The following is a 23,318-nucleotide window of genomic DNA, read 5'->3' as shown; positions in this document are numbered from 1 at the left end:
TGATTCCTGCTGGTTGCTTGGTGGATACTAAAGGCCCTAAAGAAGCCATTTCTTGTACAAACTATGCCTCTAATAACAACCGTAGTAAGCACACCTGGTTTACATCAAAATCAGTACCCTGAGCTCACCTGGGAGCCAAGGTCTTGGCTCCTCACTCCCCAAACACAGGCACACACACACCAACTCTCCCATTAACCAGCAAGAGCATCCTACCAACATGAGGGTCTTCAAACCCCCTTGGAAAAATCCTGACGAATTCCCACACACTTCAAAGGGTTCAGTGTCTACCGAGATGATGGGAAGATAAAGACAAATACTTGCCAAATCCACTGCCTGGTCGTTTTCCCCTTCTCTATGACCGTTCTCATTAACTGAATCATTAGTGAGCTCTGCATGTGCGCACTTACACTGAAGTTCAAACAGCAGCTGCACAGGGTCCCTCGAAGTCTAATAAACTTAAATGAAGGATGAACAGAAATCCAAATGTGACCTAAGAATGCTTTCTAAAATGGGTTTCCTAATTTACAACAGAGCAAATTGATCTTGGATATATTAGCAGAAGCAGGCTTTAGTCAGAAGCTGTTATAGCATCACATTATCAGAGCTCTGCTTCGGCATTTCCCTGTTTGCTTGCAGAGCAGGAGAAGGGCAGCAGATTCCTTTCCCTTTTATCTTAGAGATGCCTTTTTTTTAATACAGATTTAAAAGCAGAGAACCTCCCAAATATTTACTGCACCTCTGTTGAAGAGTTCCCACTTTTTGTGAAATTAAGACTATTTTTCAATGTGATTTTTCTTCAACTCAGAGATCACAACCGCCCTGGGAACTGAGCCCTGGCCAAGTACCATGATCATTAAAATACCCTTTGTATCGCCTCAGGCCATCAGAATCCCCCCCCCCCAAGAGAACAGTTAAGATTACAGCACTCCTAAAAGAACCAGTACAAAAGTCTCAAAGCAAAAAGCTGCAAATAAACATTCTTTCCTTTACTGCCTTCACTGCCCAGCTAATGATTACAGCTCAAGACACTCCAAAGCTTAATCCATCCGGTCCTCACTAAAAGGTCCTTCCCTACAAACAACCATCAAGGAGGGGGGAAGAAGGGGGGAGAAAGGAGGAAAAAAAGAAACCCAAGGGAAACCTCTCTCCGTTGAGCTGGACCTACACATCCCCTAACTTTCAGTGGGAAGCCACATGAATCCACAGCACTGCACTTCAAAGCCTTTCCAAATAACATGTTGGGATCTGCACATCCTGCTGCTTGGAGGTGCAATAGGTCCAGGCAGTGTGTTTTCATACTGCAACAGCACTTTGCATACTCCTGCTTGAGCAGCAATTATATCCACAAGTCAAACTTTTATCTTAGCTGATTCCATCTCCTGATACTAAACCCTTGATGTCAACAAGCAAAACTGAAAAGGCAAGAGACCTCCTGTCTGGGGATATTTTGTTGCTGAGACCATCAGCTTTCCTAAAGGGCCTCGCTTCCAATAAAGGCTGTAGAAAGGATGGATCATATTCATTCTAACTGGTAGATATTGTAGTTACTCAGATTAGAATTCAGTGGTGACTCTGGCATGAAATAGTTAAGCTGGCCCAGGACCTCTCAGCAAGCCACCTTAGAAGCTCAGTTTGAATCTGCCCCTTAAATCTCCTGGTGCCAGAGAGGTAAACTACAAGTGTGGACCACAAAGCTGTGGCCACGCTTTGATTTGCAGCTGCTGTAAACTCCCTTCCACCCAGTGACACCCCCCCTCTAACTCCTATCCCCAAAGCTGAGCACATTAAGCTTTATTTTTACTGTTCTCCAGCTTCCTGTCTGCAGCGAGGCCACTGCAGTGGTAGGAACACTGAAGCTGCTTCCTTTCGGTTCTGAAGCAATGGGTTAAAGTTCTTTTGGCACTTTTCATAAGTGAAGGCTTTTGTTAAAATTCCCTTGTCCTGTTTGGAGGGCAGGGTGTGCCCTTTGCCACTTGACACAAATCAAAAGCATTTCACTGGTAGCGTGCGCATAAAGCTCGTAAATCACTTTTAGAAAGCCATAAAACAAAATTATCTACAAAACCCTAGCACACCAAGGAAGCAGGCTCATGGTTATTCAATAACTATAACATCCAGCACTACTTCCTTTTTGCCATAGATCCAGCCCAGCAGAGCCATTTATCCACCTGTAGAAATGAAACCCCCTTTGCAGGCTCGTACAACCTGTTTGACTGGTCCACCACCCGCTTCCAGACAGGACAGTTAAAAATGAAGAGCCCAATAGCCATTTTCTGAAGCAAATGGCCTTATGTTGCACTTATGAAGCACCTTTATCTATTGTTGAGCTCCTACAGGGTTATATACAACAGAGAACAGCATTTTGGAACATTCCCCACCTCTGAAGTTCATGACTTTGGTTGAAAATTAGGCAAATATACTCACTGCTCAAAGACAAGCATTTAGCAATCCACTGCCTCTCACAAATACATGATACGATGCTGGCACGGCCAGCTGTGAAGCTGCTATGTTTGACAACACTTCCTCACCAGGCACTGGGATCCATTCAGCATCTGCAGGTGCCTATGGATGTGCCATGCTGAGAAGAGTCTGCTCCAATAGAAAAATGGATGAACCGATAAATGTGTACTAGCTTAGGACACAAAAAGGGAAAAAAAGAGATTCCCCACTCAGCAGCAGCACAAAGAAAGGGCTGCAGGGTCGGTACACCACAGACCTAAAACATGTGAGCAAATCATGCTTCCACTGACAAAACGACACGCTTTACTACTTCCTATATTTCTCAATAATCCTAACAGGTGAAAGCTACTCCCCCTTTCCTCCAACCTGTGCAGACCCCTTCCCTGATAACACAGCAACTGGTTAGGTAAAATCAAATGTCCTGTGCAAAGAGGCTCTTCAACCACCTTCCTGAGAGTATTGCATAGCCAAGAAGGGCACAGGTTGGTTCTGACTATGACCCACCTACAATGTCTCCACCAAGCTCCTACTTGAAAACACAAATCATTTTTCCCTTCTCCCCTACTTTTCTATGCATTTTCTGTATGACACCTATAAAATGCTGCAGAAGGGGTAAAACATTCATGTTTTCATTTTGAACCTAGCTGGAAAAAGCAAACAGATTTCTCTGCTTTCTTTGCCTATCTCCCTTTGCACTAATAGGAAAAGCCCACTTCCTAGGTATTCGTTATGTAAATACTGGAAGCCTTTTACCTCCAGCACTGGAACTGGGAGGCAGTATCTTTAGAGAGACTTAAATACAATCAATATCATCTGCCTTGTATCAGAACAGCATTAAAACACACTGGACCTTTTAGCTTCTGTTGGGAGGGGGGACTGATCTAATCTGATTAGGATGCAAAGAAATGTAAGGGGATGAATACCAAAGTCATACCTGTATTGCAGCCTCCAGATTACAACACATGCCACAACAAGAGATGTGTTTGGAGACAACAATGAGGCCATGAAAAAAGCCTCCAGACTACTGAAATTGAGTGGGGGAGAGGGAAGAGGAAGAGCAGCAGAGGCACAGCAATGCATTTATTGTACCCAGTTTGTATTGATTCAAGCACCAGAAGCCACTAACAGCAGCCCTCATTAGAGGAACACAAAGGATTTAAACACCAAAATAGCACAGGAACATTTTCATTCCAACAATCCCAAATGATCTGCTGCCATTAGTCAGCCGTGCTTTAACATCCAACCTGCTGGGACTCGGCCATTTCTTCTAGCAGGCTAGGCTCTAGCAGGCCACTGGGACTCTGGAGCGCTCAGATACACAAACTGCCCAGGTTCACAGCAGTATTCGAAATACATGTTCTGTAATTCAAATGACAAAGACTGAGAAAACACCTACTTATTGAGGAGCTGAATTACAGCACAGGAAGGACAAACACATGTCCACAAGGCACAACTATGTAAAGGATAAAAACAGGTTCTTGCACCTCCTTTAATACTCTGCTGACACTTGCCTGTTGGACAGAAAGGCACCAGCAGCTTCAGTGGGGCCAGGAGACTCCTATTCCCAACAGGCAACACCAAGAGAGTACACCAACACAAAGAGTTAATGGGCAGTGTTATGCAAAGTTGCCTGATGAAGTTCATTAAAACCATTCTTAAGCCACTCTTAGTAAAACTGTTCCTTTGCAGTGAACAGGCCCATGTTTCTTTAGGCAAAGCAAAGCGTACACGGGCTCTGACAACCACTATTTATCATCCTAGTAACAAATTAGAACAGGGAAAGGAAACAGCTAAGAAAGGAGGATTAAACTGTGGAAAAACACTTTCAGCCAACCATGGCAAAGATCAGCCTCCACAGATTAGCTCACTCCCTCTTTAAATCCTTTCTCTTCTCACCTTTACAAAGCTAAAATGCTTTGATAAACAAAGCCCAAAGCCTTTAGGACTCTGGTTTCAAGCGAGAGGACACACATCAACAAAAATGTGCTACAATGTGGGGAGCATATGGCCAGAAAGACCCCCCAGCTCCTCCTGCCCAGCCACCCACCACACAGCATGTTCTCCTCGACCCCAGAACCAACCCATACATAACAGCTACTTGAAAAGAGTTACTCAGGGATGAGTCCCAAATGTTGTAATCAATTCAGAACAATACATACTCCATGCACAACAGCTGATCCTCACCAGTGTCAACAGGTTTAGAGAGATCAGAGCAAACATATGGTCTCAAAGTAGTTAAGAGTTTTATTTATCTGGTGCTTTAATGTCACTTTCTTCAATGCAAGGGAAAACAGGCTGTATTCAAAGCCTTTGCCATTCCTCTTCCTCTTGATTCTTTTTGGTATCTACAATATCTCAACCTTTGCTTACCTTTTCTCTTTGTGTTTCTATCTTTGCAGAAGTATTTGCATTTCCTTTGACTGCACTTATTCAAAAGAATTAAATGTCTCTTAATATTTCAAGGTGGCATTAGCACCAGGCAGTCGTGGTCAGAGGAGCCAAATTCTTCACATCCTCAGGCAGTGTTTAAGCTTCCAGCAATGCTAAGTACCACACTTGGCTTCCAAATGTGCAGAGAACACAACATTTGCTGACATAAGGATGGAAAACAAATGCTTTTTTTTAAGCAGCAAAAGCAAATTTCAAGCAACTTCAGCACAGTTTATGTATTTCAAGTTCATGGTTGAACCTGGGAACGTATCTGTTCAAATGATGTGCTGGAAGACAGACACTATCATGTTTTTCCTCAGTCACCTCTTGCCTCAAGATAATAATGGGAGGTGCACTCAAACTCCTGAATTAATCAATTTGCCCATCAGCTTAGAAGCAGGAAACAACTCCATAATGCAGGCATGTCAAAAGAGAGTGAAGAGGTTGTTTTGAAGATCTGTAGCTTTGAAAACAAATCTGCAGCTAAACCCACTGCATTCTACTCATGTTTCATGTTTCTAAAGACCAAAATGCCAAAACCAAACCACCCTCTCCTAACTGAACAGCTACTCCCATTGTTTCCACTAAGAAGTCAGACCACCTATTTCCCTTATTTATACAAGCCATCCTATCCCTAAGACTAGAAAGAGCAACTGCACAGTCACATGTGTATGGGAACAATGAGAAGTGATGACCCTGGTGGGTGTGAAACCAAGTGAGATTCAGAAAAGCTGCTGGCTCCATCTTCTGTGAGGAGCACAGGAATACAAGGGACTCAGAGAAAGAAAACACAAATCAGGTAACTCTCAATGCAAAGAAGTGCACCTACAACAAAACACAGGAGAGGCAGAAATGAGAAAGGAAGATTTGAGGACCTGTGAAAGACAAAGGCATTGGATGAGAGAAGACTGAGTGAAGAAAGGAAGGGCAAATAAAAGGTTAGAGGAGAAATAAAACATAGCTCAGCCGCCACAGCCATCAGATTCCCCGTACAGGAAATCAGCATGGAGGAGTTAACAGGTTTTGGTCAGGAATGAAAAGGTAGATTTTGAACCTGAATTAAGCCAACACACAGTGCAGATGAAGAGTTTCCCCATTTCCATATGAAACCTCAGAAAAGCCACCAGAAGTTGAACTACTTTTTAAGCTTTTTGGGTTGCTTTTTTTTTGCACTCAAGTCATAGTTTCCAGTGTTTGCCAAAAAGCTGCTTCTATCAACAACTTCCATCCCCTACCCCCTAACTGCCTTCACCTCCTTTTGGCTTATCTCACACACACCCCCCCCCCAAAAGAAAGCTGAGGGCAAAGCGTTCCCAGGTTTACAAGTCTTCTTGTGGTTCAGTCGTGTTACTTGGTTTATTACTCAGACTCATAAAGTGCGGGTAGAGGATTGTGGTTTGCCAAAAGCCAAGCTAAAACGTGAATAATTCACGAAACACCATGGCCAGGAGAAGATTCTGTGCTAGAGTGAGGTGAGAAGGAAACAGAGATGTGTTTGTGGGAGCTACAAGGGAAAAGGTTCCAGGAAGTTAAATAGAATGACGCTGTTCTATGTGGTCTGCTGTCAACAAAAGCAGGGGAATGGCTCGTGCTTGGAGGGTTGAGGGGCAGCGGGTGAGGTTATACAGTGTGGTGATGTGGCTTAATGGGCAAATTCTTTATCTCAGTTGCCTTTTAGGGGGAAGCATCAAAATATTTAATCAAAACCAGAGAGAATTAGTATTCATGTTTAACATAACAAATTAACCCAAACTGAGTTAATATGAACACAAGTACCCAAATCTGTATTTTTATAACCTTTTCCAAAGCATGTAGAGTGTGACCTCTGTGGCAAGACTCAAAGCAAGCAATAAATTCCAAATTTTAACTTGCATATACTTGTTGGCAATGCATCTTACGATTTAAACTATTCAGTGTTTTCTTTTTGGAAGAGAACTGAATCAGTACAACAATATTTTTAACATAGCTGTAAATACCACTCCTGTAGATGCAAATGTTTGTCTTGGGCCTATACAAATTTTATACCTGTGTGGTTAATTTCATAAGATTGCAAATAAAACCCCTGATTTTTTAATATATTGACAGCCAAGAGGATTTACAAATGTATGTAAAATCTGTGGTTTATGTTTATTTGCATAAAATATTTTCAACTGCTTTAGCATTATCCATGCTAGAGAAGCTTCTTGCACGTGGTCCAATGTGTTCAGGATCTCTAGGACCACCACAATGTCCTGATATTACCTTTCTATACAATTTCATTTCTGCCAAAAGCTTTCTTTTGAAGCCTGGCAGGAGCTTCCAACTCCCAGTTAAATTCTATTTATTAGACTAATAAAGAACACACACATAAAACAGTCACATAATTTAGAGTCTTTCTGTCAGGCAGTTTCAGGCTCTGGCACAGCTCAAAACAATTAGAAGACCAGAAATCAGATTCTACCTTATTTTTGAAGTACACTTCAATAGGCATAATGAAGCCTGCGTAGCCAGACTCCTCCACTTTGTAAGGGGGCTCCTTGCACACTGAAAAGAGAACAAACAACTGTTAGCTTTGAATATAATGCAACTTAGTATGAGCCAAAAAGGAGCTGCAAGATGAGAAATGCGGCTCTGACAACTCAGGATACATTAAAACAGTGACTTTTGTGGAAAAAAAAACACCAACAAAATAAGATGGTGGGCATAGGCTTAGTTAGGAACATGAAAATCTGTTCTTAGCTCCTCCCATGGAAAGGAAACATAAAACACTCCATGCCAGAGCCTGGGCGAGAGTCTTCCCCCCCTTCTGCAGGGAGATACAATTACATTGCTGTGCTGGTCCACAACAATGCAAACTGCCACTTAAAGCCATCCTGCATTAAAAACAAAATAAGGCAAAGCCCCAAAAGGTGGGAACTGGAACACCATGGAAAGGTCAAATGTACTTTATATCCATATTTCTTAATCAAAACACTACACCACGCAAGTGGAATTTCTTTTTCACTTGAAGTGCTCTCCTGCAATGCTCAATCTCCATAATTACCTAACGGCCACAGCACAAGCTGCCTCATCCAGAGGCTGCACCAAACCTGAAGGGCAGGTTGGAACTGCTATTTATTCCACACACAAGGAAGCAGGGGGAGGTTAAACGCTTTGCTGCTAAGGTCACGGTGCCGCTTACGGCAGAAACATCCATTACAAAAGTTAATCTCTTCTAAGAAATTAAGCTGCTTCCTGCCTCAGTTCCCCCTGTCCTGCTACCTGGTGTCTCCTCATGCTACTGAACCCTTCCCATCACCTCTCACCGCATTTCAGCACAGCACCAGCCCACGTGAAGGACTTCGGGATCACTTATTAGCATTTATCTTTCAGAAGAAACAAGAGACCAGAGAGATTCTCCCCCTCAAGAACCAGATGCACTTGCACATAATTTATGCACTACAATTTATGTAAATAAAGTCAATTAAGTAATTAGAGGAATTCAGTGCAAATCTTTTTACTTTCTCTAAAGAATCCCAAGTAATTAATATGATTAGGAAACACTACCTCAAACCTGAAAAGCACACAAATTATCAACCTTTGATGTAGCTACATTATCCCAGCTCGAAGCACTTCTACCATCACTAAGGTGCTAGGAAGCAGCACTCAAAATTCTACTGTGAAAAAGAGTGCATCTAAAAATAATTAGTATCTCTAGACTTGCTTTAACTTGATTTTCATATAAGAAGCCTCTCATTTAGGGGGGAAAGCCCCAAAGAACAGTGCCAACATGGCAGCAGGAAACTTCAGACTGTCAGCCAAGCAGCCTTTGTTCCTTTGCTGCTCTATTGAAAGGAATTAAAACTACTACACAAGCAATCTGCTCCCAGCACAAGCCTGCCTTCCTCAGTAGATTCTGCTCCAAGTAAGAGCAAACCATCTGAAGAAACCCTTCAAACAGATCTAGAAATAGTGTGCATCTGCCATAACATTTCTATACATCCCAGACTCACTTTGGTCAAAAGCAAGCTGGCACTAGGAGCAAGCTTAAGAAATCGCAGTAGAGAGATGAGGAAAAAACTTGTCTTTAAAGGTAAATGATATGGCAACTGACTGAGCAAAGACCAGGTACTACCCCAACACAGTTGTCTGTAATAAATTACAGCAGATGACAAGAATTGTAGCACAGTAGCTTGTAACTTTTATTCTGCAAATTAGCTTTCAGCTCAGGATTGCATTTGCTGATCACACATCAGTTTTACTACATCCATTTGAAGAAAATACTAACAACACACAGACTAGACTCACATCCTTAAGAGCTGAAAACTTCTGAGCTCCTTTCCACTGTGGGCTCTCACAAGTACCAACACAGTATGAAGCCCTAAGACATCCTGTGTAAACAACAGTCTTCCAGTGAAATATTTCAAAGAATGCACACTGTAAAGTGATGTACAGCAACACTCTGGGGCAGCCAGCATTCCTCCTAACACTACAGAACAACACTGCAGATGGAGTTACACAATCTTAAGCAGATCTAACTCTGTGCTGTTGCTGAAAAGGGCAATTCCTGCTCTTCCACCTCAACCATGTGCTCCTGCTGCCTCATGCCAAGAATAAGGTTCATGCTGCTGCACAGTCAGAAAGAGCAAAGAATGGATCAGCAGAAAGTTAACACTATAGTTTGCACACTCTTCCCAACCACACTAACTGCACAGTGCTTGCACACACTACGGCCCCAGTGCCAAAGAGACCGTCACCCCTTTGGCATCACTGATTTCTGCTGGGTTTAATGCTACCTGAGCAGGCAGCAGACGGCCTGCTTCGTTTCTACAACTAGAAACTGCAAGAATCCTGACAGCTACTTAATAACCAATGCAGAAGTCAACACACTCCAGCATGTATCCTGGGCTACATCCCCAGAGCATGAACGGCAGGCCAAGGGAGGGTATTCTCCCCCACTGCTGCGCTCTGGGGAGACCCCCCCTGCAGTCCTGATCCAGCTCTGGGGCAACAGCACAACAGGGATGTGGAACTGATGGAGCGAGGCCAGAGGAGGCCATGGAGCTGCTGCGAGGGCTGGAGCAGCTCTGCTCTGGAGCCAGGCTGAGAGAGCTGGGCTGGGGCAGTCTGGACAAGAGAAGGCTTCTTAAGGGGAGATCTTAGAGCAGCTCCAGTGCCTAAAGGGGCTACAGAAAACATGAAGAGGGGCTTTGGACAAGGGCCTGTAGGGACAGGCCAAGGGGAATGGCTTGAACCTGCCCGAGGGGAGACTGAGCTGAGCTCTTAGGCAGAAGCTGTTCCCTGTGAGGGTGCTGAGGCGCTGGCACAGGGTGCCCAGAGAAGCTGTGGCTGCCCCATCTAGCAGAAGGTGTCCCTGCCCATGGCAGGAGGTTGGAAGCGGATGAGCTTTAAGGTCCCTTCCCATCCAAACCACTCTGTAATTCTGTTTCTATGTATACAAGCCCAATATTTAAGAATCTCTCACCTAGCACACACTTCCAACTTCTGTTAGCTAATATTAATAAATCAAACACATCTTTCCCATTCTGTAACATGAATTATCTTCTGCTGTCACTAAGTGTCTTGAGAATCTGCATGTATTAATGCTTAAGTAAGAGAAAGCATCTCACCTCCAGCCCTTTCATCTGAAAAAAGGTCCCATTTGCCCTGACCTTCCTCAAACAAAGACAGTAAAGGTTACAGCTGAAGTGTACACAATATACATTTTGCTTCTCTTGCAGAGGATATTTTGCAGGAAAGTGGCATTCTGAGGCCACCTTGACTCGCACAACGCTCTGTCAGACAGAGGAGCCCAAATACCTCACTTTCAGAAACACACTCACCTCGCTTGGGTTTGGGAAAGCTCTCATGGAGCCGGAAGACCACACGTTCCACAAAGTGCTGGATGTCACACTGCTCCGGGCCACGGACAAACACCATCCAGTCATGAGTGAAGCCCTCGGTGGTGGGCTTCTTCCGCAGTTGGGCTCGATGCCCCAGCTCCAGTTTTACTTGAACCGTGCACTGGTTTAGAACAGAGGTAACACCATAAGCAAAATGAAATAGTTTACATGTGCTGCATAATGCTGAGCCCCACCGATATCACTGCAGGGGAGGAACACCGCAGCCTGCACGGAGAGATTAATCTCATACTCAAAACTACAGGGCTGTCAACAGAAGAGGTATCATAAAAATAGCTCCTAGCACCATTTCATACCTATTTTCTTCCTAATATTAGCATTACAGGGAAAATAGCTTTAGAAGAGGGATAGGTTTATCTGCCTCACTTACTGAAGTTGTCAGCTAAGTCCTAATTGCAGAATCTTTATTTCTGGAAAGTGTCAGAGACAGAACTTGATGTTCACAGCTTATAGAATTCACAGCACTGACAGCAAATTAATGTTAAAACATGAAAAATTGGATCATGAATTGGTGGTTTATGATATTCTCTAGAATATGTAATCCATTAGAATAAAACTATGATGCTCCTTCTAGTCTTTTAAATGTATTTTATTAACACACTCTCAAAGACCAAGTTCCCATGTAGCATGTCTGCACACTACCCAGCACTAAAATGACCTAATTCTGATTTGTGCTCCCAAATCCTCCTCTAATCACTGAATAACAGAGAAGGTGGATTCAATGTCTCATTCAAAGCACAAAAATCACATTAAATGTCTTAAAACACAGATTAAATTAATTGTGAAGATCCCTGTATTACTGCAGACTGCACGGTCAGAAGAAAGCAAACGGATTAAACCCATGTAACAGAGGAAAGGCAAATGTGATTCAGACACAAGTTAAAGCAAGCAAATCTTAGGGCAAGATTTGCAGAGACAGGGAATAACACTGAAAGTATCCGAACACTGAGGAACATGTTGTACAAATTAAACCAGGAGCTCAGCGATTGCAAACTAAACTCAGCAAAATCCAGCTTCAGCAACTGGAAGCTTATGAAATAAAAAGGGGGGGCAGTTTTTAGTCCTTCCCCTCCTTCTTCACCCAAGACTTGAAAATAAGTGTCTTGTTCTTTCCAGCAGTTCAAATTACCAGTGGGAGAGACAATGTTATTTGTCATTACCTACATTACAGGTGGACACTGGGCCAACCTGAGGGCATGATGTTAGACAATGCAGAGGGAAAGAGAAAGCTTCCCAAGCTCTACACCAACGTTTAGGATAAGCGTTACCCTCATTTTCCCATTGAGGAACTGCAACAAGGAGTATGGCTACAATTAAAGCTCAGAAATTCTTTTGCATCTCCCACCTGACGCTGGCTGGAAACGTGATTTTTCAGAGCATGGTTAATACCTTCTGAAAAAGCGCCTCAATCGCCGTATTCTTTCCTTTGTAAAAAGATCACACAGGAGGTCTGCAGACTTCCAGGCATCAAAGCTCGACCTCCCAGATTGCAGTCCAGTTCTAATTTCAACTATAAGTCTTAACGCGCTCTTTCAGGCAGTTATATTTATAGCAAAATACCTTCAGCTGCCATCCAACACATCAATTCTAAGTCTCAGGGACAAGCTCATCTAATTGCTTCACTGCTGTTACTACCACATTTCTTTAGGTTACCTTCCTCTGCAAGTTCTCTTGGAAGACCATTTCCCCCCATTCTCTGCTTTAGGGCTTACCTACACTGGCTCCATCTCGCCTAAGAAATGAAGGTATGAGGCCATCTGCTCTCTCATGGTGTATTAAGGAATGAGAAAAGAGGCAAGGTGTGTTTGCCTCCAAGCACGGCAATCTTCACTGGTGGAAGAGCATTATGTGGAGACAGCCTGCCTACATCCTAAGCTCACGGAGGAGGGGTATTGCAGGCCTGTTTTATCTGGGATACTTCCCACAGCGTTCACACAAGCGTTCACATAACGGAGCCAGGCTGTTCTGCAGCTTCACGTTATCGATTCCATAATTACCCTTTAAATCCTGCTACCGTTGCCAGTTACTACCCCTCTCCAGAGAGGTGCAAATGACTGTCAGGCTACAAAATCTGCCTTTCTAGCTGAAACGGCTGAGAAATTTTAGCTGAGAAACAGATGGGGCTGTGTGGAAGGGAACAAAATTAAAGATAAAGGAGAAGTGTTTAACTGAGAGTGAAAGTTGTACTCGCCACACTCCTCGCATCTCGGTCCCATTAACAATCGCAATGAATTAAGCCAGGAGTTGAACCACATTTGAAAAGCAGATCTCTCAACATAACAAACACCCAAAGCCGCTCCGCTGAAAATGGAGGTTTTCTTTTCCAAGCGTGTCTCTCAACAAAGGGAAATCAGGCTCCTATTCAAACAATTTGTAATAATACAAAGGCGTCTGCTCCTCAACTTCGCAACAAACCCTCGGAAGCCTGCGCCGGTTTTCTGCTGGATGCGTTAATGGCCCTAAAGCCGTCCCCAGCTCCCCCCTCACCCTGCCCAGGGGCTGCCCCCCCGGGCCCCGCTCGCAGGTAACCCGCACCCGCACACAAAAGGACCGGCGCCCGCCCGCTCCGCATCACCTCAGGTAAACTTCCAGCCTCCATCCCCGCCCGCTGCGGCACCGGGGCGGCGAGGACCCCGCCGGGGGCACGAACGGGGGCACCGAGGAGGAGGGGGGGCTGGAGGAGGAAGAGGGGGGCGGCTGGAGGAGGAAGAGGGGGTGGAGGAGAAGTGGGGGGCTGGAAAGGGGGGGGGGGGGGCACCACCCCTCCCGTTAAAGAAGCTACGGGAATTGCTGCTGCCCCCCCCGCCGCGGGCGAGGCTGCAGCGCGGCCGCCCAGGAAGGGGCGAGGGCCGAGCAGCCCCCCCCGTAAACGGCGATGTGAGGACGGGGGTCCCTCCCCAAAGCGGGGCGATCCCCCCGGCCCCACCGGGGGAACCACCCCTCCATTGCCCCCTGCAGACCGGGGGTCCCTTCCCGGTGCATGGGGCGCCCGGCCCCTCCCCATCCATCCGCCCCCCCCCCCCGGGGGTAGGGGCGGCGCCGAGGGGGCCTCACGCCGCAGCGGGACCGCTCCCTCACCTGATTGTCCATGGCTGAGCGCAGCGCCGCGGGCCCCGCTCGCTCGCTCGGTGCCGCCGCGGTCTCCGGTGGGCGGGGGGGGGTCTCCTTCCCCCGGTTCCAACCCCGTCTCCGAGCGAGGCCGCTCTCGGTCCGTCCCCCCCCACCCCCCGCCTCGGTCGCGGCCCCTCACGGCCCCGCCGCTCGCCTCATTGTGTGTCACTCACAGGCGCCCGCCCCGCGGAACCGGAAACCGACGCCGCCAGAGAGGCACCCGCCCGCAGCCAATGGCCGTGCCGCCTCACGCCTGGAGGCGGGGCTTCCGCACGGCTGCAGCGGCCACGCCCCGCCTCCGCTTGACGGGCAGCTGCGGCAGCCAATCGGCGGCGGGCGGGCTGCCGAAGGGGCGGGGCTGGAGGAGGGGCTTACGCTGGGTCAAGCGGGGAGTGGGAGGGAGCGGCCCCCCCGTGCCCGTTACGCTGCGGCGTGGCCGGGCCCGGTCCCCGGTGCTGCCCGTGCCCCGTCCCCGGCCGGCACCGGAACCGGGTGTTTAGGCCTCGGTGTGCGTTGCGGCTGCGCCAACCCGGCCCTCGTCCCTCGCTGGGCCCACGCTTCCATCGCTGGCGGCTGCGGTTCTCACCGTGTGTTCATTCCCGACACAAATGAGCTGGGAACGGGGGATCCGCAGCTCCCGGTGTCGTGTCCTCCCACGGCCTCTCCTTCCATGTTACCTCCGTTTCCCCCGTCTCACTTTCCCTTCCCTGTCCATTCCCCCCAAGGCCCCAGCTCTTCCTTCCTGACCCCTCGTTTCTCCTCAGTTTCTCTTCTGTTCTCCCTCATCCCCCATTCATGCTCCCTTGTTCTCCCTAATGTTCCCCTGCCTTTTAACTGCCCTCGCTCTCCCTCATTCTATTTCCATGCCTCTCCCCTCAATTTCTCTTTATTTTCCCTTTGGTCTCCTCTGTTTCAGTTTCCCCCTCAGCTTCTCCCCTTTCCCCCTCAGTTTCTCCCATTTTCCCTCTCATCCCCCCCAGGCCGCTCTCGGGCCCGGCCCCGCTGCCCTTCTCTGCCATAGACCCACATTGCGAATCCTTCTCAAGAGCCAGTTTCCCTCATCAGCCTGATAGAGGATGGTAGCAAAGCAAAATGCTTCATGGCTTCAGTTAGCAACAGCAAAAAAGAGCCTGATTTGGGCTTCTTTTAAGTGCTCCCGTTTCAATTTTCAATGTTTCTGTCTGATACGGTGCCAAGAGCCATCTCCTCAGTGTCTTTTCTTCCCCCTTGAGCCAGGGCCTCTGTCTCTGGGAGTTCTCTTTGGGATCTTTAATTGTGGACATTATTCCCACACAAGTGACACTTAGGTCTAAATCTTCTATTTTCTACTTCCCAATCCTATCCATTCACTCTTACCACAGCCCTTGGTGGTTAAATGCTCCCAGACTTGGGAAGGTCTCTGTCTTTCCCAGGTTAGACTCCACTCTTGCTCCACTGAATCTTCTCCTTGTGCAGGAGATGTTGCTCAAACACACAAGACACCAGATTTCTCCCTTTCCTAAACATGGGCTGAAGCATCACTAGAATTTGGGGTTTAATTTCATTCCTATCAGCAGCATTTTCTCTATGCCTTTATTTTTGCCCAGCCTGATGCTGACGGTCGTTTTCGTGCTCACCCAGACTGCCCTTCCACTCCAGCATCCACCATTACCTCTGCTGGCTCCGGCACAAGTTGCTCCTCCAACTGAAGTGGGATGCATGCAAGAGCTTGGACACTTCCAAGGCAGGGATTGGAAACCCAGAGGCAGGTGCCTTGGCTTCCATAGCACCTCAGGTGCACAGTCCAACACATGGGCACTAGAACTGTGCAGAAGAAGACATTTGGCATTGTTATATTGATGCCTGCTCCAAGCCAACAACCCAGTGCTCTGTGCTGGGACAAGCAGTGCCAGTTGGGGTAATTTAAGATGTGCTGGGGGAGCAATTTGCATTCAACTGCGAAAATACTCGAGGAGAGAAATTCCTTTAAGCAGCCTTTGCTCCACAAGCAATTCCCAGTTCTGAATGGTTTCCAGCCCAATAACTGATCAACCTCCCCCCCCGTTAAATCACAGCAAAGAGCAGAACCTTCCCAGCTCTGTGGAGTGTTTCGGGGGGTTCAGGTAGTGCTGATGGAGCCAGCAGCCCCCCAGGCTCTTCCAAAGGTCTGATTTTGCAGGGCCACCTCAAGCTGAGGAGCTGTCAGCTGAGTCCTTCACACCCCAGGCAGCGGGGGCTGAGCTCCGGCTTCTTTATACCTATTCCAGCAACTTCTGAGGTTTGCAAAGAGCGTCTGCAAATCCAATTAGTGTCTCTCTTTGTGGCACTGTATGCTGGCAGAGATCCGCTGTGTTGCTGCCATCTACAGTAGGGCCAGTGCCAATGGATAAGAACCAGCTCTTATTTGCATATTCAAATATGCAAATGAAACATGACAGCTCTCCCTAATTTTTGTTTTGAGGGGGTTTTATTTCGCTTTCCAGAGTCTTGAATCAACGATCCTTGTCTTGGACTCAAAGGTATGTGTTTAACCTGGCTTGGCCCACAGTAGGGGAATGTGCCAACGGCCGACTCAACGTGCCCTTCTCTAGGTCTCTTGTAGCCCCTTTAGGCACTGGAGCTGCTCTCAGGTCTCCCCTTCTCTTGTCCAGGCTGCCCCAGCCCAGCTCTCTCAGCCTGGCTCCAGAGCAGAGCTGCTCCAGCCCTCGCAGCAGCTCCATGGCCTCCTCTGGACTTGCTCCAGCAGCTCCACGTCCTTCTTATGTCGGGAGCCCCAAGATAATAGTCCTGCAGACTTAAAGATTAACACACAAACCTTGATTTGAGCCGGTTTATCTGATAAAACAAGTGCCTCCACTCTTCATCAATGTACAAGATGACAGAATAGAAGGACCACCAAGATCTCTCCTGCATGTACATCACTTCACCACTTTCTCTCACCAGCTGCACAATTATTACTGTGGTCTTCACCAACTCCCATGAAGTACATGTGTATAGCTGCAGGGGCCTTCATTGTCTTCAGTTCAGGGCAGAGACTCAATGCTGGGCTTGGGAGAGAACTGAAGTAGTGATGGAGAACGAAGCTGTGAGTGAGGAGTGTGTTCTGCAGCAATGTTCCGGTGCAGCAAGGCTCCTGGTTTGCTAATCAGGATCCTTGCAGGGAAACGTGTTCCTTCGAATCAGCCCTTCATCCTAAAAATACTCATTCTTCTAAAAACTATCTCGTTTTGCCCATTCTCTGCCTTTCCTCCTTCTCCAGCCCACCCTCCACACTGCGGTATTCACAGCACATATTTAACACCAGGGTAGTACAGCGAAAGTCCAGATTGTTAATAGCCAAAAAACTCCGATTGCCAAAAAGATACTCCTAGCAACTCCGAGCTGCATCTGGGAAGAATTACAGACAGCTCAGAAATTCTTTAGCTCCCTTATTAATGAAGGACTTGGTAGGAAAGAACGCCCCACACTAATACAGTTTAGCTTAACTAAGTTCTTCTGTGCCTGAGGAAAATGGAAATGATAGCGTATTATAGCTACTGAAAAATGCAAAAGGCTTTTAATGTGCAATAACCCTCCAGAGCAGAAGGAAGAGGGAGAATTTTCTTCGTAAGTGGGAACACAATGCAAGTTTATTTTCTTCTGTCTGTGTATTTAGTGCTGGTGAAAAGAGCCAGATGAATAGTCACAAATACGTCATGTCCCTTGCAGATGCAACATGGGCAGCACAAGCATCCTCAAACTGCCCTGCCAACGTGCTTCAATTCTGAATGAGGAGGACCAGCTTTCTGGGTGAGAACGAAGGCTGTCTCTATTCAGCCCCCGACCCCTCTGCTCGAGGCTCTTAATGAAGGGGTCTCATTAACACCAAAGGTGAGGTTGCCATTATAATATAGCTACTGGTCCACTGCAGGCTGAATCGGCACCTATCAATTCATTCCGCCTGGCTATTGAGCAGCTGTCTGGTGACGGTACCTTTCTCTTGTACTCTATAGACAGAGGTCAGGGTTGGCCAAGTGATGTAACGCTCTGTGTCGTGCCAAGGCAGGCTGGACCTGCCACGAAGAGCATTGCACAGGCTGGATTTGTCCCACACTGAATACGAGCTGCTGGCACAAGTACAGGCTGGAGAAGATGGGCCCAGGCACCTTACGTGCTCGCTGGAGCAAACAATCACTGTACAATAGGAGGGAATGAGATTCACTGCTGAAATTTGTGTCTGCTTCACATGGGGCTCCTTTAGGTTGGTGTCAGAGTTACTGAAAGGTGCTCATCTGCATGCTCAGAGAGAGGCCACCTTCTCTCTGGTGAATGTCACCCTAGACAGGATAACTTTAGACCACTGAAAAATATCAGATGAGGATAAAAATAGCCTGACGTATAGGACACACAGGAGATCAGGAGGTGAGTCTGACCAGCACCAAAAAATCCCGTTTGGAATTGTTTTCTGGACTGAAGAGTCCAAAAGCAAATAGAAATATAGGGTAAATATACTGTCAGATATCATAGAATCACAGAGCGGTTTGGGTTGCAAGGGACCTTTAAGCTCACCCAGTTCCAACCTCTGCCACGTGCAGGGACCCCTTCCACTGGAGCAGCTGCTCCAAGCCCCTGTGTCCAACCTGGCCTTGAGCACTGCCAGGGATGGGGCAGCCACAGCTTCTCTGGGCACCCTGTGCCAGCGCCTCAGCACCCTCCCAGGTAACAGCTTCTGCCTAAGAGCTCAGCTCAGTCTCCCCTCTGACAGGTTCAAGCCATTCCCTTGGCCTGTCCCTACAGACCCTTGCTGATTTTTGTGGATTAGGGGTCAGCTGCTCTCTGACATATTCCATCAAAACTCAACTGTTTTGTTAGAATGTTATGAAATGAGCTTTCACCTGTCTACACAGCAACTGGAGGTGGGGTTGCCACATATGTAAATGTATGCAAACCACCTCTGATCTTGGTAACCCAGGTACAATAGCAGCTCTGATAATCCCCCATGTACGGGCTATGAAGATCTGCCTGTGACTCAGGGAATTTGGCTGGCTCTATCCATGCTGAAACTTATCCCACTGAAACCTAAATCATTATCACTGCTATCACTCCCTCTGAGACAATAGTGCACCTGATTGCAGCAGAGTCACATCTTAGCAGTGTGGAACTTCTCACACACTTTGGAGCTTGGTTTTGTGGCATAAAAGCTCTATGCAGCCTGGCCTTGACCACTGCGGGGGATGCAGCACTCAGCTTTCTTAGGCAGCCTGATCCAGTGCCTCACCATTCTCACAGTAAAGAATTTCTTCCTTATATCCAGCCTAAATCTCCCCTGTTTAAGTTTGAACCCAACTTGAACTTGAGTTTTAGTGGCTTTTAATCCATATGTGTGTCTTTCTGTAAGGATGGTAGATGTTATTCAATAGTACATGATTCAGTCTTGAAGTAGGATGATTCCTGTTGAATAAATTCAACTTGTTGCCATCTTTGCTCCATTTCACAGATTTGCTTTTGATTTCACTTGGCATTACTCTGGTGGTTGTTAATTCCTGGCAGTATTAGGATAGAAAGCAGCAAAATCTCACATATATTAATCTGTACATTTCCACATTACAATTCCTCATTGATTACTTTTTAAATTGGTTCCATAAAACACTTAGGAAAATACTGCAGTTTGCACTTTATTGGCATTACGTGGCACTACCTGTGGCTCCAGCCCAGCAAAATGTATTCCTAAGTGTAAGCAAATGCCATTGATATCAATGGAATTATTCCTATTCTTAAACATATGCTTAAACACTGTAGTGAACTGAGACAGCCGGGCTCCTGTGGAAAGCCTATCGAAGTAAAAGCAGCATCGATTGCAGATTGTGAGGTTTATAACCCAATGCACAACCGAGTGTTGCTTTGGGTGAATATTTCAGCAGCTGAGCTAAATCTTTGCCTTTTGTGAGATATTTGCAAGCCTGAAACCCAATGTGCCATTGCAGGCCAACCTGGTTCAGCTTTATGTTTAAACATGGTTATAAAATCCCATGTGCTTAAGTCAGCTCGTGACCTGGGACCCGAGTGACTGAAGGTTCATAGAAAGGGAATAATAAAAAGTGGAGAGCAGTCCTAATTGGAACCACATTTTGAGCTGTAATGGAAAGGCACAGCAAAATTAATCCTTCCATTTTAGGTATTTCGATAGCAGCCATTACTGGAGAATTGAAGTTATTTCAACCCCTTTGTCAGACGAATGGGAGCTGCTGGCTTCTCCTCTGAGAACATCAATGACATTGTCCTACTCAGTGGAACCAAATCGTGGGGTTTTAGAGAAATGGAGATCATTGGAGCTTTTGAATAAAAGCTCTTTTTTTGTCACCTGGTTTATTTGGCCATTTAATGGCTGTGCTTCTCCTTGCCAAGAAACAACTCTTACCCACGTCTCCTCTGTGACTGTGGCTCAAAACAGGCCCTGGTTGTGTGTGCAGCCACCGTGTGAGCTAATACAGAAAGATGTAGGCAGGGGACCTCAAGACCCTGACTGCTGCAATCACAGCGACAGCGTATCCACTGAAGTACAACTTGCAGCTAATCAGGACCTGATACCTTTCATCTGTCCAGAACAAGCACCAGTATCTGGGAAATCCTGGCATCTTATGTCCTAATACCTTAATTTAGCCTGATATGAAGAGCGGATACCAAGGATGTAGATAATACAGTGAAAACAAAGAAGAAACCTCTTTCTTAGCAGTTGTGAGGTTGGTGTAACAAAAGTGCCAGCCCCTGAGCTGGAAATCCCGTGTCAAGCCTCAAAAGTAACACTTTGAGTTGAAAGGACAAGGCATTTAGAGACAATAATTCTTGGAGCTTATCTGTTTCCTTCCTGGGTTTCTGAACCCTTCAGACTCTTGACTGCAGGCTTGGGAGATTAAAACTAGAACTAAACTCAACACTGAATCGATGTTGGTTTAACGTGACTCCAGCAGAGAGTTCTTCCAATCAATCATAAAGATTGCCAGGCTGGCAATAAGATCCCAGGACCTAGCAACATCCCTTCCATGTTTCAAAACTATTATCTTCTTTCTCTTTGAAACAGTTAACAACTAAAGGGCTTTTGCAAAAGACATAAGAGACACTCCAGTGAAGCAATTTCTTCTCCTGGCATTGTTAAGAGCAGGGACTGGGTTATTATTAATTACTTTTGCATTATTTATGCAGGCCCATGAATGTGCAATGTCTTTTCCAGATAAATCACTCCGCCTTGGAGAGTTTCCAGCCTGCAAGCCAAGCCCTGCAGTGTAAATCTGGAACAGCAGGAGGCAACTCGGCACAGCTGAACAGGTAAGTGTTAATCCTTGATGCTGCAGGACTGGTGTGTTATCAACACTGTTATTGCGGTTGTGTTGCAATGGCACCAAATAGACTCAACTGATGCTGTTGTTTCACAACCTCTTTAACCTGGCAGCAGTTGAAAGGAGCAGCCTCTATCCTCTTCCTCATTCTCTTGCCTCTTTTTTTGTGGTTTAGGCAGCCACATGGCAAACCAAATAGGGGAAACAATCTGGGTTCATCTGGCAAAAATAAGGACAGGTTTCACTTTGACCAGTCCTAGCTCAGATCCCAGAGCACACAGGGGTGCTGCTTTTCCTGCCCTGACTGCAGGAGCCCTCTCAGCTCAAGGCAAAATGCCTCGACTCATCCTTTTGACAGGACATCCAGAACAGGTTGAATGGGGCTTGGAGCAGCCTGGTCTGGTGGAAGATGTCCCTGCCCATGGAACTGGATGAACTTTAAGTGTCATTCCAACCCCAATCATTCCATGACAGCACCACTGGGTTTTGGGGGGTGTTTGTCAGCTCTGCAGTGCTGGAGCTGTGGCTCCCAGGCAGGAAGAACAGAGCATCCCCGGGAGCTTAGGGACCTTTTGAAGGTGCAACCCCAGCCTTGGGTAACATCTTTGCAGTGCTGGGGGCACCCAGACCACAGTCACACGCTGGTGTGCTTGGCGTTTTCAGGCTCGAGCCCTGCTTGGAGCAGGAGGCCCTGCCTCGGGCACTGCAGTCCTTTTAAAGCTGCTTTGTGGGTTTCTTTTCTCTTTCTTTCCTTTCTTTCCCACTCCCCCCCCGCCTCCAGGTTCCCAGGACTGGGGATTCAGCTTCTGGCTTCATCCAGAAATCCCTGAGGGTTTCAAATCCCCACGAGGCCTCTCAATGTCTTGATCTGCTTGAATAGGCATTTTTAACACGGCCCCGGCTGTCATCGGGGCCTGTTACAGTCACTCAACTGCAGCAACATTGTTCTCAAGGCGGCGGCGCCCGGGACACATCCCTTATTACCATAGTGCGCAGGGGGATTGTGCTGCTGGCCTTTCTGTACCGAGCATCCCACCAGTTCCATGGCCAGAGGCAGCCAATTAACCCTCCTCGCCCGTGCTTCATCCTCCATCCTTTGGTGCCTCTCTCAGCATCCCCATCCCGCGGGGCTGCTGGCTCCTGTCCATCGCCAGCGGTGCTGTCGGAGGTGAAGGTGACCCCGTTTTCCTGTGCCAGGCTCCCTGGCAACGCAGCCTTTCTTTGCGAGCGGCCTCCTCCGCCCCCCGACGGGGAGAGGGGCTGGGAAAGCCCCGCTGCACTTTTGAACTTGCTGCCGATGCGCTCAGTGGCTGCTCGGGATGGAGCCGAGCGAGGGGCTGAGCCCAGCGGGGACCCGGTGCAATTGCCCAGAAGTTATTAATAGGCTGTGGAAGAATGTGATGGGCTGGGGAAGGGGTGAGGAGGGGGGAGAGCGAGAGGGAGGGTCAGCGAAGGGGAGATGGGGTGATGAGGGGAGAGGCAAGAGTGGCAGCACGCAGGGCAGACAAAGAAGGGAAAAGATGGGCACCAGCATGGGTGACAGGGGCAGCAAAAGGCTGGAGGTCCGAAATCCCCCTTTTCCTGTACCTTGTGAGGTGTCTCATCACGCTGGGGTAGAGGTGTTTGACTCCGGTGCTGGGGGATGGAGAAAGCAGAGGGACCTGGGGGTTCGGTCCTTGCGCAAAGCATCCCTTTCCCCAAGATGAGCTGTTGCTCATGGGGTTCCTGAGCCACATTTGCCATCTAGTGGCTCTGGGGACCATTGCAGAGAGACCCACGAGGCAGTAGGGCCACTGCATGGGCGCTGTGGGGAGGAAACCACAACCACTCTATCAGCCTCTTCAGAGGATGCAGCCCCATGACATGTCATGCAACAAGGCCTGGAGAACAAGAGTGTATCTCTGTCACCAGCCTTTCAGCAAGCAGAGGATGCTCCAGGTTGCCCATGGCCATTGGAGCAGAGCTGGGTAGGAACACTAGGGGTGGAAGACAGGGTAGAGCACCCCAGGACCTGGGCCGGCAGAGCTTTGTCTGGGCTGTCATGCAGGAGGATTTCTCTATGAACGGCTCTGCATGGGTCAGAGAGAGCTTTGGTAGCTCTGTTTTGGGGAGGACTGGCTGATAACAGGGGATGTGGTGCAGTCAG

At 47.4% G+C, this 23,318-nt stretch overlaps 1 protein-coding gene across 2 annotated transcripts in view; it reads right to left on the bottom strand.

The window, feature by feature from the left end:
- MLLT1 (MLLT1 super elongation complex subunit) overlaps positions 1-14,027 on the bottom strand; it is a 30,033-nt gene extending 16,006 nt beyond the window's left edge. Inside the window, exons 1-3 of one of the 2 annotated variants that reach the window (XM_034070804.1) lie at positions 13,848-14,027; positions 10,692-10,872; positions 7,331-7,413 (exon numbers count right to left, since the gene is read on the bottom strand). In XM_034070804.1, the coding sequence (XP_033926695.1) occupies positions 7,331-7,413; positions 10,692-10,872; positions 13,848-13,859 (276 nt within the window). In that variant the 5' untranslated portion in view covers positions 13,860-14,027. The remainder of the gene's footprint in view (positions 1-7,330; positions 7,414-10,691; positions 10,873-13,847) is intronic. The other variant, XM_034070805.1, reaches the window with a different exon arrangement.
- Between the last annotated feature and the right edge of the window lie 9,291 nt (positions 14,028-23,318).

Source organism: Melopsittacus undulatus, chromosome 19, assembly GCF_012275295.1.
Source record: "Melopsittacus undulatus isolate bMelUnd1 chromosome 19, bMelUnd1.mat.Z, whole genome shotgun sequence".
Lineage (NCBI taxonomy): Eukaryota > Metazoa > Chordata > Aves > Psittaciformes > Psittaculidae > Melopsittacus > Melopsittacus undulatus.
This window is presented reverse-complemented; position numbering and strand designations above follow the sequence as displayed.